Source organism: Pongo abelii, chromosome 4 (assembly GCF_028885655.2).
Source record: "Pongo abelii isolate AG06213 chromosome 4, NHGRI_mPonAbe1-v2.0_pri, whole genome shotgun sequence".
Classification (NCBI taxonomy): domain Eukaryota; kingdom Metazoa; phylum Chordata; class Mammalia; order Primates; family Hominidae; genus Pongo; species Pongo abelii.
Window position 1 is genome coordinate 184,625,226 of NC_071989.2, and position 17,164 is coordinate 184,642,389.

The window sequence follows — 17,164 nt, forward strand, 5'->3', positions numbered from 1 at the left end:
CTGCCCTGCTTTTGTTCCACCTGGTGTTCGTTCCTGAGCAGGCTGCACGTCTCTCCCTTTTGTGGCTGCTGAGTTTCCTGCTGTCTCCCCCATTCACTCGTCCCTTACCAGACACTCTCGCAAGCTGGGAAGCTATTTATGACATGTCGCCAGAGCTGTGAAGGCTGACCTCCCCAATTTGCTGGCTGGCTGACCTGGAGTGAGTGACTTCCTCTCTCTCAAACTCTTGTGTCTTCTTCATCTGAAAAATGGGGCTGATCATTTCAGTGCCTCCCTCCCAGGGCTGGGGAAGGACCAGTTGAGTGAGTGCCCTTGCCCCAGGAGTGGAGCTTGGCGCACACACCTGGACGTGCCCAGGTGTAAGATGCTTTGTTTTATTCTGCTCTGGGACCTCATAGGCCACCACTTCACACAAGATGGCAAAACTTCGATTTTCCAGGTCAGGGAGCTCAGCCACTTCCAGTAGTAAACATGGTGGCTTTGGAAGCGGCACGCAGTCCGTGCAGGCTTCTCTCCCCTCCCCACCCGCATCCCCCCAGTATAAGTCCCCGGAGGCTGTCTGGCCCCAGTGGCATTCTCTGGGCCACTCCAGACCTGTCTTGTCAGCTTCTCTATCCATGGCACCTGCGTGGACATAGTCGGCCGGCTCCTGGGCTCTCCCTGGCACTGTCCAAAGCCAGCTACATCCCCCTACAGGCCTTGACGTCTGCTATGGGCCCCCACCCCTAGGACACCCTAGCAGGCAGTCCCCAAGGCTCAGCCATGTGCTCAGGCTCACTGTAGGCTCTGTGACATTTTGACGATCTCCTGCAGCCCCTGTGGAGGAGAGGGAAGAGGAACTGGGGTGCAGCATGAGGCCTCCTAGCTGCTATTTCTGTTCCCCTGCAGGGGCCCCTTCCTCTGAGACAGCCTTGTCCTGAGCTTCTAGATGGGAAGTGGAGCATAGCCTCTGTGCTTTCAGACCCCCCAAACTCACCTTCTAGTGACTCCAGCTCCTCTGCAATCTGGGTTTTGACCCAAAAGGAGAGTGTTGGGGGTAGGAAGCAGGGCCCAGCCTAGCATCTAACTCAGCCTACCACCCCACTCCCCAGGTGGTGCCCCCTCCGCCCTGGGTGGTGGGAAATGGCTCACAGGGGCTCTTGCAAACCTAATGCACATGGACACTCTCTCCACCGTTTCTGTTTGGGACTTCAGAAATTGTCTCTGCCTTCACCTGCCATTGCTGCCTGAGTGGTGGGGCCTGTGCCGATGACACAGACAAGCCAGGGCCAGGGGCCATGCAGTCTCCCTGCATGGCAAAGTCCAGCCCAGCCTGCCCCACCTGATAAGCATCTCATGCTGCCCAGCACGTTGACCCTCTCCCAACAACTACCTGGTAATTGTGACTACTAACCATCGCTGCCCTGGTAACGGTTGAGGCTGGTGGAGTCAGACTTCAGGGAGCTGGCTGACCTTGGGCACGCTGATTAACCTTTCCAAGCCTCGGTTTCTTCACTTGTCAAAGGGGGTGTTACTAGTACCTGTTTCAAAAAGTTCTTACAAGGATTAAAGGAGTGAATAATATAGAGGCTGGAGAACAGTGTCTGGCACCCGGTGAGCCCCAGAGGTCACCAGCTCGCACAGGAGTAGGTGCGAGAAAACCCTTCCCTATTGTTGCATCTGGCTGTTGTCTCCTCTTCACCCTATGATAAACATCTTCATGCAGGGAACACTTTGTTTCTTTCAGATTATTTCCCTAGAAACGGAATTTCTGGAAACAGTTACTGGCTAAAGGGGAGGGGTATATGAAGCCTTGTGCTACGCTTCCCATCACTATTTTCTAGACAGGCTGTGGGGGCCTCCTTGCTGCCAGCCACATCGGAAGGTTATTACTTCCTCGAACCCACAACAGCAAGAGGGCCCTAGAAGTGCTGCGGGGGCGGCAGACTAAGGCAGAGGGTGTAGACCTCAAGGAAAAGGGGCCACCAGCATTTAAGGATGGGCCAGGGAACAGGGAAGAGGAGAGAGGAGTCTTCAAAGGGGCTGAGGAGGAACCATCTGAGAGGTCCCCAGGTCCAAGGCCTGAGCCAGTCAGAGGCTACAGAGCCGGTAAAGGTCTCAAACCGAAGAAACTGGCACGGCGATTCAGGGCCTACACCCAAGACACAGCGCTCAACAGGCCTAGGCGATTCTCAGCTCTGCCAGGCACTGCTAAATGCCCAGGGGCAAACAGCAGGCCTCTTTGAACCTCCGTTTCCCCATCTACAAAATGGGCATGACACTTTGCCTGCCTCACAGGGCTGGGATGTAATGAGGGATGGTGACTGACATTGAGGATCGCCTGTGTGTGGGCCACCGTTGGCATGAGTGGGCAGGGGCCTGGGGGTTTCCTTCAGTTTGAAAAAAACATTTCACAGTTTTGAGGAGAGGGTGCGTCAAGTCAGCCCATCTCAAAGTGGCAGTTATTGAAAAGTTCGAGCAGCTGGGCAGGGTGAACACAGTCCAGGACTTGGGAGACCTGAGCGTAACCCTGATTCTGGAGCAGTGTGGGCCAACTCTGGGCCCCCTCTGAGCTCCGCCTTGTGCATTATAAGGCAGGGAGCCCCCCACTTTGCTGTGGGGCCGACCTGGACTTCTCAAGGCTCCACCACTCACTGTGAGTCCCGGGCAAGTGACTGAAGTTCTTTGGGCCAAGACTCCCTCATCTGTTAGAGATAAGAACAGGATAAATATCTGTCATATCGATCATGTGGATGTTGTAAAAGTTAAGTGACAGTGGGGATGTTAAGGGCTTCCTCCATGCACACTCTTGTGGTTTTATTGCCAGCAAACCTGGGTCAGCAGCAGGAAGTGGATGGCAGGGAGGTGGGGGAGGGGCTCAGCAGGAAGTAGGGCTCCCACGCCTTCACTTCTTCCATGGGACGTGCTGCAACACACTCAGCGCCGCCTACTGGCTGTGTGACCCCCTTGCTGGGTCTTCTAACCTCTCCTGTGCCTTAACTTCCCCTTCTATAAGACGGGGAGAATCTCAGCACCTGCCCCATGGGGTTGGGGTGAGAAGGAACTGAGTTAAGGCATAGAAAATGCTAGAGCCAGGCCACAGTGCAGCAGGAGCTCAGCGGATGGTGGCCTCACATGGTAGCTCTCAGGGCTCAGCACAGGGTTTGCACCTAGCGGAGGTGGCAGGATCCCGGTCCCTCTGCTCACCAGCTGTGTGACCTTGGTCAGGGCGCTCAACCCCAGGGAAGGCCAGTCCCCTCTTGTGTAAAGTCCCCCGCTGGCATGACTGCCGGTGGGGGTGAGGGGTCCCAGGCTGAGCACACACTACATGCTCAAAGACAGTGCTGAGTCACACATTTTGCCTAAAGTTTAACTTTAAAGAGGATGCCCATGAAAATTGTCCAGACCCACTCCCCTGCAGCCTCAACTCTCCCAGCAGTGAGTGAATATGCCTTACCAGAGAGGCAAGCTCCCTTCCCCATTCCCCCACTGGGGTATTCACCACCCCACGCAGTCACAGAATTTGAAGAAGAGCTGTCTGGGTCACAGACTTAGTCCAGTCGTTGTTCAATTCCTGACACTCCCCTGCTCTACAGCCTTCAGTGGCTCCCCAGTGCCTGCCAGATCAACACACAAATTCCTCAGTCAAGACCTTCAAACTCCGACTACAGAATCCCTTTCTGCCTTTCTCATCTTCTTCAGCCCCATGCTTCTTCCTCTTCAGCTGAGATAGGCCATTGCCTGTTCTCAGAGCATATCCCACAGCTCAGGCTGCTCTCTGCCTGAAGAGCCTTGCCCACCTCCCCAAACACCCCTCATGGCAACAGGCCCAACTCAAATGCCACCTGCTCCATGGAGCCTCTTGTGAACTCCAGAGCCAGAAATGGCCATACAGTCTTGCTGGTGCACGCCCACTCACACTCACAGGCAACACACCCATGCATACTCAGGCACTGGAGCGCACACACGCTCTTGCGTGCAAGCAGACCTGCCCCTGTGTGTAGTCTACACCTGTGCATACACTGGCACACCGACCTGCACAGGCTCGCTTACAGGCTCACAGTATGCACACATGCAGTTTTGTTTTTACACTGCAACAATTAACCCAAGCATTTTATCACCCTTAAGTTGCTGGAGACCAGCGGCCCTGCCCAGATCATCTCCGTGTCCCTCATATTATCCCTCTGTGCCGTTTTGCCTAATCCATTTAGTCTGCCCCACGGGAAGCAGCATGTCACAGTGGGAGAGAAGCATGCTTTGAAGTCAGATAGCCCTGGGTTCAGATTTGAGCGTTGCTGCTGTGTGACCTGGGGCAGCTCTTACCTACGTGGAGCCTCACGTTCATGGTCTGTTAAATGCACACACCTGTCCTCGCTTTATAGTGCCATTGAGACAGTTAAACAGAAAAAAAGATGCAAAACACCCAGCTCAGGCCCCAGAACACGAGCACTTAGTAAATGCTACTTCGTGCCAGTCGCTTATTCATTCACCAGCAAATCCAGGGATCCTGCTAGAGTCACAGCCAACCCCCTCCCTCTCGCAGCCTCCCGGTCAGGTCCGAGGCTATAGCTCATGAGTGTTCAGGGATATGTGTCCCAGGAGCTCCCTCATCAAAATTCCCTTTATGGGCCTAAAGCTCCCAGACCCACACTTTCCCTTTGTCATGGAAAAAATGTAAAAGGGGTTAAGGCCTGTGACTGACAACCATTGATCTCAGGTAAGTCCTACGGGGTTCATTTCATCTCATTGGGTGCGAAAGCGAACCCAGAGTGTTTGCAAAGCTCTTGCTGGGAGTCTCCCCGGCCTGCTCAGCAACCTGCTCACGCTGCTTGTTAACGCAGGATGAAGTGAGCCCTGCCTTGAAGGGAGATCCCTGCCATTCACACTGCCCCTCAGTCTCCTTCAAAGCAGACCCTGGGGGCAGGCAAACCCTCTGTGCTTACTTCCAGAAAACCAGGAGAAGGCCGTGAGAAAAGAATTCCTTTCATGAGCAGAGGGCTGAAGTGTGGTCATTTGGGCATATTGGGTAATGTTGGTTTGTGGCAGAAAACAAGGGGGAATGAAGAGGACACTGTGATTGGTCTCCAGGTGACTTTGTGTCCTGAAATTTCCACCATGGCGTATTTTAAAACAACCAAAAAATAAGTATGGCCTAGAGAAAAGGGTCGCCTCCAATTTTAGCAATAGCCTAAGGCAATGAGAAAGACCCCTGTGGGGTGGGTTGTGGCTGGCCCCAAGGGCAGGAGCCATCCCCTCTCCTCCCCAACCTCCTCCGCTTCCATTTCCTCCTAAAGGAGAGACCTGCCAGTTCCCAGGATGCAGGTGAAACTGACCCTCTCAGTCTGGGGTTTCTTGTGTGTTGTTCAGTACAGGATCAGCCCAGAGCCTCAGCACCCAGTCCCTCTACTGTCAGTTTTTTTGTTTTTGTTTTTGGTTTTTTTGTTTGTTTTGTTTGTTTGTTTGAGACAGAGTCTCACTCTGTCACCCAGGCTGGAGTGCAGTGGTATGACCTTGGCTCACTGCAAGCTCCGCCTCCTGGGTTCACGCCATTCTCCTGCCTCAGCCACCAAAGTAGCTGGGACTACAGGCGCCTGCCACCATGCCCGGCTAATTTTTTGTATGTTTAGTAGAGACGGGGTTTCACCGTGTTAGCCAGAATGGTCTTGATCTCCTGACCTCGTGATCTGCCCACCTCAGCCTCCCAAAGTCCTGGGATTAGAGGTGTGACCTACTGTCAGTTTTTAGGGACCCTCAGGGACAAAGCATTTACAAAGGAGGAGAAAGAGAAGGAGGATTCCCTGAAATTTCAAAACATTCTGCTTCTCTCATCTCATCTCACGGCTCTGACAGCCTCTTCTTCAGGACTGTCCCTGTTGTACAGATGTGGAGAGGGACTGAGGAACGGAGAGAGATGGAGTTGTGTGAGACCCAGCAGCAGGAGATGAGGAAGGCTCAGACAGAACACGGGACTCCTGGTTCCGAATCTCACACCTCCTCCCATCCACTCCTAGCATGCAGTTGCTGCTCAGATGTTTGTTGAAGTGGTAAACCTCCCTCACTGTCTCCCTCAAGGGTTCCTGCCCACAAGGCTCTTACAGGCTGGCGGTGAGAAGGTAGATGGTGAAATAAAGCCAGAAAGTAGGTACCGGCTACCGGAGACAGCCGGGGAGAAGCTCGACTGCCTCTGACCATCTGTGAATTTGGGAAGTTAGAAGACAGGAGAATCACTATCCAAAACACACATGAACACTTACTATAAACTTGGACAAGGTAGATGATGAAAGATCCAATGCCTGCCTTTATGACACTACTGTTTAGTCCAGGAGACAGACAAGTAAGCTGACACCTAACCCAGGGACATAAGTGCCTCGGCAAAGGAGCTGCAGGAGCCAGGAGGGAACCAGTAATTCTGGGAGACCTCAGAGACAGCTGCCCATAGGAGATGATACTGAACAGAATATTGAAACAGGAGAAATTGGCCGGGCACAGTGGCTCACACCTGTAATCCCAGCACTTTGGGAGGCCGGGGCAAACAGATCACAAGGTCAGTTCAAGACCAGCCTGACCAACATGGTGAAACCCCGTCTCTACTAAAAATAATAAAAAAAATTAGCCAGGCATGGTGGCATGCACCTGTAATCCCAGCTACTCAGGAGGCTGAGGGAGAATTGCTTGAACCCGGGAGGCGAATGTTGCAGTGAGCTGAGATCGTGCCACTGCACTCCAGCCTGGGCAACAGAGCAAGACTCTGTCTCAAAAAAAAAAAAAAAAAAAAGAAAAGAAAAGAAAAACAGGATAAATTGACTAGCAAAGAATAAAATACAGGAATTTAAAGCAGTGAGAATAACAAAAATCTGTGCAAAAGCACAGATGCAAGAAATAGCAGGATAACACATACAGATGGTGGTTCTGTCTGATCATTTGTAGGATAAGCAGTGGAGGGAAATGGGAAGGGGCACTGGCATTCATTATCCGTTGTCCTCACATTAGCCCTGTGAGGTCGCTATTATTAACTCATTTCACAGGTGAGGAAACCGAGGCTCAGAGCGGGGCTGAGCAAAGCTACCCAAGCAGCTCTGAAACCGGGTCCTGTCCCCTGTTGGCTGAACATATTATAACATGGTCCATGTAAAAACATGAGATTCAGATTCAAATGACGTTTATTTAGGAATATGATTAGTCTGAACTCTCTTAACTGCAAGTAGCAGAAACACAGTTAAAAGAGGATGGGGTTTGGGAGATAGGTAACTGACTCATAGAACTGAAGACACTAAGAGTAGCTTCAAGCATGGTCGGACCCAAGGGCTCAAATGTCCTCAGAAATTTGTCTTTCTCCAACTTTCAACTCGGCTTCCCGCTCGAATTGCCGCTGTAATCCTCAGCCGGAGTCTTCCCATAAAGCCACCAGCAGGTCCAAGCTTCTATCTTAACATCTTTGCAGACCCAAGGGAAAAGTATGTCCCTTTCCTACTATTCCAACAAAAAGCTCCAGGCTTCGCTTTCATTGGATTGGGTCATATGTCTATCCCTCAACCAACTGTCACGTGCCCAACCCTGAAGCCAGGGCAAAGGGAAATAGGTCAACTCCACCTAATCTACAAGGACAAGAAGTGGAGAAGGTTGAATTCTGAAGAAGAATCAAGGTGCTGTTAGCATGAGAAGGGGAACTGAGGATGGAAATGTGAAAACGAGGTGTTTATCACAAACACTTACTGCTAGGCAGATACTGCATTATACACACCTAGAACCCCGTTAACATCCGCTAAAATAGCTTCCAGTGTTCTGGCTCAGGGCAAAGACAGGCCATGGGACCGTGAAGGGGGTTGAAGAAGATTAAACCTATTAGAATCTCTGCAAGTAGTAGGTTGGTGCAAAAGTAATTGCGGTTTTTGCCTTTAAGGGTAATCTGTACTAGAGTCTACACAGCATGGGAATCCCAGCTTGGTGTCTCATCCCAGCTTATGCACAGCATGGGGGGAAGTAAGAGAGAGGGGGGGCTCCTGCCACTGGGCTTTTTAAAGCTAAATATGCATGTCAAAATGCCTCAGATAATCACTTAAACAACAGAAGGTAGAGATTCCATATGGTATGGAGGAAAGAGAATGAGAAAAAGAAATCAACTTCAAACAAGAAAAGAGGGGGGAATATTTAGAAAAAAATGGGACAAATTTAAAGCACAAAAACAGATGGAAGAAATGAATGAAAATAAATCAGTAATTACAATGAATATAAATGGAATAAATTGGCCAATTAAAAAAATACAAAGATTGTCAGGCTTGGTTTTTTAAATCCAAACAAACGTTTTTACAAGAGACTTAAAATATAAAGAACATAATTTTTGAAAGCATAGGAAGGAAAAAAAAGATATACTCAGCAAATACTAACTGAAAGAAATCTGAGTAGCTATAAGCAAAAAGTATACTATCTTTTTTTTTTTTTTTTTGAGACGGAGTCTTGCTCTGTCACCCAGGCTGGAGTGCAGTGGCACGATCTTGGCTCACTGAAAGCTCTGCCTCCTGGGTTCATGCCATTCTCCTGCCTCAGCCTCCTGAGTAGCTAGGACTACAGGCACCCATCACCACGCCCAGCTAATTTTTTTTTTTTTTTGTATTTTTAGTAGAGATGGGGTTTCACCATGTGGGCCAGGATGGTCTGGATCTCCTGACCTCAGATCCACGCACCTCGGCCTCCCAGAGTGCTGGGATTACAGGCGTGAGCCACTGCGCCCAACCAAATATACCATCTTTAAAGATAAATATGATCACCATATTTTGATAAACAGTTCAGTTGACCAGAAAGATAAATTTTAAATTTGTATGTGCCAAATAACCCTGCTTTAAAAATATGTAAAGTTGACAGAACTACAAAGAGAAATTAACAAATAATCATTACAGCAGAAAATGTATAATATACCTCTATCAAAATTTAAACATTAAGCATGTAAAAAATTAGTAATTAATATTTGGGAAACACAAAACGCTTAAGACACTGTCTCTAACAACTAGAGAGTACATATGCCTTTCAAGCACACGTGGAATATTTAAAAAGCTGACCACGTATTAGGTTAAGAAGTATGTATCAGCATATTTCAAGGCACTGAATATGCTTCATACAGAACAATTATCTGACTACAACAAAATTAAATCATAACAAAACTCTTACATAGTTGTAAACATTTTTTTAATAGATCATGGGATGAAGAAAAAGTAATTATGGATATTAGAAAACATTTTAAAGTAAACGACAATGAAAATGCTGCACATCAAAGCTTATAGGATGCTGCTAAAACTCTACTCAAAAGAAAATATATAGCCATAATGGCTCATATTTTTAAAAGCAAATTTGAAATTTAATGATTTAAACAGCCAATTTAGGAAGTTAAAAAGAACAACAAAATAAACTCAAAGATAATTAAAGAAAGGAAACAGTAGAGACAAAGGAAGAAATTAATGAAACAGAAGACAAAGATTTAATAAGGAGAAGAGCAACAAAACCAAACTTTAGTGCTTTAAAAAGTTCTGGCAAAACTTGTTAAGATAACAGAATGTAACAGAATAAACAACATAAGTAAAGACTATGAATAATAAAAGGGAGATATTAATAGAGATGCTGCAGAGATCAAAAAAGATAATAAGAACATTGTGATCAATTTTATGCCTAAAACAAGAAAAAACTAAGGTGAAGTGAATGAGTAAACAGAACTTGCCAAAACTGACTTGGGAAGAAATAGAAAACCTGTATTGCCCTGTAACCATTAAAAATAAATAAAATGGCAGGCTCACTTTGGCAGCTCATACACTAAAACTGGAGCCATACAGAAAAGATTAGCATGGCTCCTGTGCAAGTATGACATGCAAATTCATGAGAATTCCATATTTTAAAAATAAATACATAATATGAATAAAACACCAATAGTATTTGGTTTTGCAAATGAGTTCTACCAGACACTCAAAGAAAAGAGATCACTGTGAAGTCCTATACAAACTCTCTCAGATGAGAGAAAAAGAGAGAAACTCTCCTATTTATTTTATGAGAGCAGATTCAAAAATAAGTATGAAAAAGGAAATTACAAGCTAATCAGAAACATGAACATACTTACAAAAATTTCAGAGCATTAGAAAACATAATCATGCAATATTTTAAAGGAAAAATATAATTCCTCATGACCAAGTTAGATTTATACAGAAATAGAAGGTTGCTTTAATATTAGAAATGTTACTAATGTAATTCAGCTTATCAACAAATTAAAGAAGAAAAAACTTTGTGAATATTATATCAATAGGAGCAGAAAAAAAAAACACTGAGTAAGTTTAAGCATTTATTCACTATTTGAAACACAAAACAAAATCTCTGAGCACATTCTGAATGGAAGGAAACTTCCTTAACCTGAGGAAATACTAACAAACCACTTCTAAAATAAGGAGCAGAGCTGGCCATCACACTTCTATTCAATATATTACCGGAGATCAGTCCAGTAAGACAAGAAAAATAAATTTAAAAAAATAAGAAGGGGGAGAAAACAAAACTATTACTATTCACAGCTAATAACCATCCTCTATACAGAAACCAAAAAGTATCTACAAATTGTTGTCATGAATAAGAAAGTTGAGCAGCATTGCCAGACATAAAATCAATGTACATTGTCAGCTTTTGAAAACTACCACTTATAAGAACAATCAGAAAATTAGACATTGAAGAAGAGCTAAATAAATCTTTCAATGATTATATACTTTTCTTCATAAAAATCTGTTATGTCTTTTGTTAGATGAGTACCTGGGTGCCTTGTGATTTTGGTTGTTGTTGTAAGTATGGTATCCTTTTATAAATTGCATTTTCTTGCTGCCTCTTTCTGATACATAGAGAATTGGACTCCATATGTGCAACTGAATTTTGTATACTGATCTTATGTGCAATACCCTTGTTATATACTAACATTAATTCAAATGACTCATAGATTCTGGAGGAAAAGACTCAATATTATAAAGATGTTTCTCCTTGCCAAATTAATCTGTATGTTCAGAACAATTCCCATTAATCCAAAGTGTTCTCGTAGAAATGGACAAGCTGATTCTAAAATCTGTATGGTTGAGAATAGGCTCAGGAATAGCCAAGTCTTTTCTAAAGAGGAAAAAATAAGATATAGCAATTAAGTCCTTGGTGGTAATTCTGCAAGAATAGACAAATAGACCAGTGGAAAAGGATAGAGAATTCAACTAGCACTCAAATACCTATACACCGGGGGACAGGTCCAGTGAAGTCCCGAGCAGAATTTCTTGTAATGGTAAAAAAAACTCGAAACAATCCAGATGTCCTTCAACAGATAAAAGCATAAATAAATTGAAGTCTATTCATACAATGAAATACCTTTTTTTTTAATTATGGCACATTTTAAACATATACATAGTAAGGCTCCCTGAACCCATCACACAGATGTAAATAGTTATCAACTTATGCCCAATCTTTTTTTTGTTTGTTTTTTTTTAACTGCTTCTTTTGGAGCAGGACTACCTACCCCCACAGGTAGTGTACCCAGAGTAGATTTTTTTTTTTTTTTTTTGAGACAGGGTTTCACTCTGTCCCCCAGGCTGGAGTGCAGTGGCACAATCTCAGCTCACTGCAGCCTCAGCCTCCCGGGTTCAAGTGATCCTCCTGCTTCAGCCTCCCAAGTAGCTGGGACTATAGGTGCATGCCACCAAGCCTGGCTAATTTTTGTATTTTTTTTGTAGAGACAGGGTTTCACCATGTTGCCCAGGTTTTGCCATGTTGCCCAGTCTGGTCTCGAACTCCTGAGCTCAAGCGATCGGCCTGCCTTGGCCTCCCAAAGTGCTAGGATTACAGGCATGAACCACTGCGCCTGGCCCTGAAGTACTTTAAAACCGTGAAAATGAGCTACAGCTATACCTATCAATAATATAATGTTAAACAATAACAAAAGGTTAGCTACAGAGAAACGATCATAAAACACAATTTTATGTAAATACAAGTGAAATACAGGCACAACAACACAATAGATTGTTTAGGGATACAGAAATATTTACTGAAACAAATCAGGGGCTGGAAAAGTTCAGTTTCCTAATCTGACAGGTGGTTCCACCGGTATTCTTTTCAAAACTCCTTAAGCCATGTATATGTGTTTTATATAGCGTCTCTTTGGATGCTTAATGCATTTCATTTAAAAATATTTAATGAGTAAATTGACATGTAACAAAGAGATATGACTGAATAGAGAAAGACTTGAGATGTTTATTTTCTTTTTAGTTAATCTCTATGGTCTGTTACTATGAACATGTGGTATTTCCAAAATAGCATTATTTTAAGTGATTTTTAGGCCCCTTAGAAGAAGGGAAGTGGTTATTTCCTAGCCTAGAGCTAGCTGTTCTTTGATAATTTCACTGAGTGCAATGAGAATTGCCTTCTCAGAGCCACAGGCTGCGTCTGGAATGTTAATGCAAGGGCAAATACCTGCCTGCTTGGTCAAATATGTACACTGCTAACATGGTAAAGGACGCCCACAGGCTCTGAAATGCCAGAAGGATGACCTTGAGGCCCAGGTGCAGGTGGGGTGTTCAGGGAGGAAGGGCCACACCCAGGCCTTCTGCAATGGCCTGGCCGGCACATGCCCTCACATGGAAGAAAGCGCAGATGTCAGCTATGTCCTTGTTCACAAATCCTTACAAAGTCAGGCCTCCAAACCCACAGCTATCATCAGGTGGACGCTAAAGGCATGAGGGTTCCCTTCCCTCTCTCTATGTGGAAGGGAGAGGGAGCAGTACGCTTGATTCCCTTGGTGGCTGAGGTGTTCACAGCTGATTTGAATCCCAGATGGAGTAACTCAGACTTCTCCCAAACTTCTTCCCCAACTCGGGGCATGCTGCAGATGCTCAGGAATCATCTCACTAAGATTCAGGAATAGCACACTTTGACGGGGCTCCTACTACCAGACAACCTGTGTGTGCTTACTTTCATATGTATTCTGTAACACTGAATTCTTTCAGGAGTAGGAAAAGTGAGGGCTGCGTGCAGTGGCTCCTGCCTGTCATCCCAGCACTTTGGGAGGCCAAGGCAGGACAATCACTTGAGCCCAGGAGTTCAAGACCAGCCCAGGAAACAGAGTGACAACACACCTCTATAAAAAAGTCAATTTAAAAAAACTAGCCAGGCATAGTGGCATGCACCTATAGTGTCAGCTACTTGGGAGGCTGAGGTGGGAGGATCCCTTGAGCCCAGGAGTTAGAGGTTGCAGTGGGCTATGATCACGCCACTGCCCTCCAGCCTGGGCAACAGAACAAGACCCTGTCTCAAAAAACACAAACACAAAAACAAAACAAAAATCCTGAATTGGATATTTTTATCTTCATTTGAAGTCCAGAGAAACTAAGCAAATTGACCACAGGCACACAACATGTTAGAAGCAGAGCTGGGATTTGAAAGCAAGTCTCCTGAATACTCCTTCTTGTGGGTTGAGGGAAGAAGTCTTTGTTGCCTATAGGCTGCTCTGGGTGGCAAAGGGTGGTTCCCCTCCCCTCCCCACCCCATTCCACCCTCCCCAGACCCTGGCTTAGTAGAAGCAAAATCGAGAGGCTAAACCTGGGCTGCCCCCGCCTTCGTCTGTGGCCACCTCAGCCTGGCATGTGCTTGTGTCTCCTCAGGAAGCCAGCACTGTCCTGCACTACGTGCTCCAGCAACCTCCTGAGCTGCTGCAAGAGCCTGTGGGGGCTCAGGTTCCTTCAGAGACACATGGGAGGCCCCTCGGAGGAGCTATCGGGGGAGCCACTGTCTGAGGATACACAGAAGAGACCTCCCCAGAAAGCGGTGAGGACGCTGCCCTCTGAGGCTGTCTAGACCTAGCCCCAGGACACTGAAGATACCGCTCCTGGTCCCCAAGATGTGACTCCTGGAGCTCCTAAGGACCCAGTCTCCAAAGCCACCAAGGACTCACCCTGGACTGAATCTGGGGGCTCCCAGAACACACAGCTGGGTGTGGGGTCCTCAGGCCTAGGGCGGAACAGCCTATTCTGTGCTCAGCATTCCCAGACAGGCACGCAAGACTCCTCTGGGCCCGAGTGGGCTGAATCCCATGGGTTCAAAGCTCACGTTGGTGCTGGCCCTGGGAGTCATGAGCAGAGATGGTGGGACAGACGGGGATGCGTGCACATGTGTGTGCATGGGTGCATATGTGTAGGAACGTGCATGACCTCTGAGCAAGGCAGAGGGTACTGAAGAAAGCATTGGCCTCTCACTCCCTCATGGGTTCTGCAGGATGAAGGAAAGGAAAGGAAAAGACAGAGAAAGGAAGGAAATAGCTTTTCATGAGCACCTACTGTGTACCAGGTGCTTCCCTGGCATGAGCTCTCGTAACCCTTATAGCAACATGAGTTTAGAGCAAGAATCACCACCCTGACTTTACAGAGATGGAAACTGAGGCTCAGAGAAGTAAGGGACCTGCCCAAGGCCACTCAGCACCTAGAAAGTGTGCCTACCACATAGGAGGCACACAAAAATATTTGTTGAATGGGTGAATGAATGACAGAACGGGTGAAAAGCCAGGCCTCAAGCCCACACTACTGACACTGCACTACACCGCCTCTCAGGAGAGAGGGCAAATATTTTCTTGACTCAGCCACCTTCCTCCTAGCAAGGCTTAGACCCCCAGGCTCTGGGGGTCCCTTCCTGCTACAGTATGACCCTCTCTGGTGCTTGTCTTCAAGAAGTGGTGTGTGGTGGACTTGCTGGAGAGAGTGTCTGCAGCCAGGCATCATGGAGGGAGGGATGGAGCTTGAGGGACTGTAATGGTTGTAAATGGGGGAGTTGGCCCCCAGCACTCTCTGGTGGCCGTATGACATTGGGCATGTCTCCTGACCACTCTAAGCAGCTTTTGATTCCCCTGTCCAAGAGGGTAGGCCCCCTGTTCCTATTTACAGGATCCATAAAGAGACTCAAAGAGATAGGGTAGTGCCAGCCCCAGAGAGAGGGGGCTGTGGGGGGATTTCTACCCCCAGGGCTTCTCAGTGGCATCTCCTGGCTGTCCCCTGACACTCAATCTTCCCTGGTTTCCAAGATGCTTCATGATCTTCCCGCTCCCTAACATCCCCGACCTCCCTTTTCTGTCCCTTTTGCAACTCATTGTCCTCTACCTGCCATCAGATGTGGCTGTTCCCCAGTCTCAGTCCGGAGTCCTCTCTTCTCACTCAGCATCTCTCCTCCTGTGACCTCGTCTGCACCCACAACTCCAGTTACAAGGCACGAGGTTCAGTTATGAAATCACTCACAGATTTATAACTGCAGGCTTGGCTCCTTCCGGGAGCTTGAGACCCACTGCCGCCTCCGCAACACCTCCACCTGGGAGTTTCAGAGGCGCTCTCCCTCAGCGTGCCTGCAGCTGCGTGCCTGCCTTCCCCCTGCACCTGCCCTGCTCCCCAGGTCCCTTTCTCAGACCAAAGCCTGCCCGGGCTTCACAGGCTGAGGGTCCACCTTGCCACCTCCCTTTGCCTCGGTCCTCATGGAGCCCTGGCTCCACCGTCTGCTGGCTTCTCCCCGTCTACTCTGTGTCACTCCATCCGACCACCATTGTCTCCATCAGGACAGTTGGAACACCTCTTCTCAGCACTCTCGCCCCCACCCAGTCCACCCCCTACCCGACAGCCAGAGTGGGCCATGCCAGATGCAACCCAGGTCATGCCACACAGGTAGATAAAACCATCTTCAGCCCAGCCCTCAGGCCCTGTGTGCTGGGACCTGCTGGGCCCTCTCCAGCCTCCCCCTGTGCCAGGCCTCCTCCATCACTTCTCTCTGGCCCTGCTGTTCTTTTCCTTTTAGTTTGATTAACTCACTCTGCCCATTCCATGCTCAAAGCTGTTTCCATGAGGAAAGGCTCCTCCTGTTCATTTTAGTGCCCTGAAATGTCACTTCCTTGAGGAAGTCTTCCTTGACCCTCCACACCAAGCCAGGCCCCTGCCACACCCCTCAGAGCTCTCCTTGGAAGGCACTGGCATGGCTGTTTGCGTGATTCCTTGAACGTTGTCTGTCTCTCCTCCTCACAAGGCTGTGGGTCCTGTCTGTTTCTGGTGACCGTTGTCTGTCTAACCCCTAGAGGAGAGTTTGTCACATGGTAGGAGCTTAATAAATATGTGTTGGATGAATGATCAGAGAAAAGAGAGTGCAGAGAGTGGCCAAAACAGATGCTTTCAGCAGTGTATCTGCCAATAAACCTAAAGGCATGATTTGCCCTGGTGATTCCCCAGAGGTGCTTAGTCTCTTGGCTGAATTCCTTCTGGAATCCCCAGAATCCCCTCCTTGGAAGTTTTCCCAGGAGTCTGAGGCAGGCGGGTCTCTCAGTCACGGCCACATGACCTCAAGTGAAAACAAACCAGTCTGGCTGTTCACAGACTCAGCTGGTCAGAGCTCTGGCCCAAGGGGCCCACGCACCACCCGCCACTGCAGAAGACGCCTCCACGTCTGTCTCTGGGCTGCCTCCACCTTCTGCAGGCCTCCTGGAGCCTCTGCTGGCTGCAGAAGTGGGGTGCATGCTGCCTGGAGGAGGAACATCTGTGGTGGGACCCCAAATCCATGTTTGTGTTACCATCGTGTTCCAATAAAACTATCGAAACAGATGCTGCCTCACGGTTTTATTTTTTAACTTCCTGGTGAGGAAATGCTTCCCAAACTTCATCATACGGTGTCTTGATTTAGAAAAAGAGTCATGATAAAATGCTGGGGTAAAGGCCAAATTAAAAATTGCCTCAAAAAGTAAAGACGTTTTCCAGAAGCTAGTTTCATCTTAAAGAACCACACCAGAAATGAGGGAAGGGCTGATAAGAAGGACCTGGAGACCCAGGTAGTTGGGAGGAGATAGGTAAGTGTTCCTGAAGTGGAATAATTCTGAAATTGTCAGATGCAAAGACACCTTTTTTTACGTGGGAGAAAGAGGCACCTTTAAAATGGAAAACTTGCCAATCAAACAAGCCCACAATAGAGAGTGGGTGGATGAGGCACAAGTAAAAACCAGGTCAAGAGAAAATGCACGGATTTTGTGCAAGGAATGAATCCCAGAGCTACCAACAAAAGGGTTTTGAGGAGGAAGGAATGGGGCAGGCCGGAGTTGAGGATGATGTTTGATCACCGCAATGTCAGCTGTGAGCCGTGCTCCCTGGCATGGTAGGGAAGAGGCTAGAGGTTGTGGAATTCT

At 47.5% G+C, this 17,164-nt stretch overlaps 1 protein-coding gene and 1 non-coding gene across 3 annotated transcripts in view; both read left to right on the top strand.

Moving 5' to 3' along the window:
• HRH2 (histamine receptor H2) overlaps nucleotides 1-14,260 on the top strand; it is a 50,273-nt gene extending 36,013 nt beyond the window's left edge. The window contains exon 4 of one of the 2 annotated variants that reach the window (XR_010140080.1): nucleotides 13,629-13,713. Coding sequence is in view for 1 of the 2 variants with exons in the window: in XM_054556262.2 (XP_054412237.1) it covers nucleotides 13,629-13,821 (193 nt within the window). In the remaining variant the exon portion in view is untranslated. Of the gene's footprint in view, nucleotides 1-13,628 lie in introns of both variants that reach the window. The other variant, XM_054556262.2, reaches the window with a different exon arrangement.
• Nucleotides 9,754-9,860, top strand: LOC112133567 (U6 spliceosomal RNA). Its single transcript, XR_002915208.1, has one exon. It is a non-coding gene; the product is annotated as a U6 spliceosomal RNA (small nuclear RNA).
• Nucleotides 14,261-17,164: the final 2,904 nt, after the last annotated feature.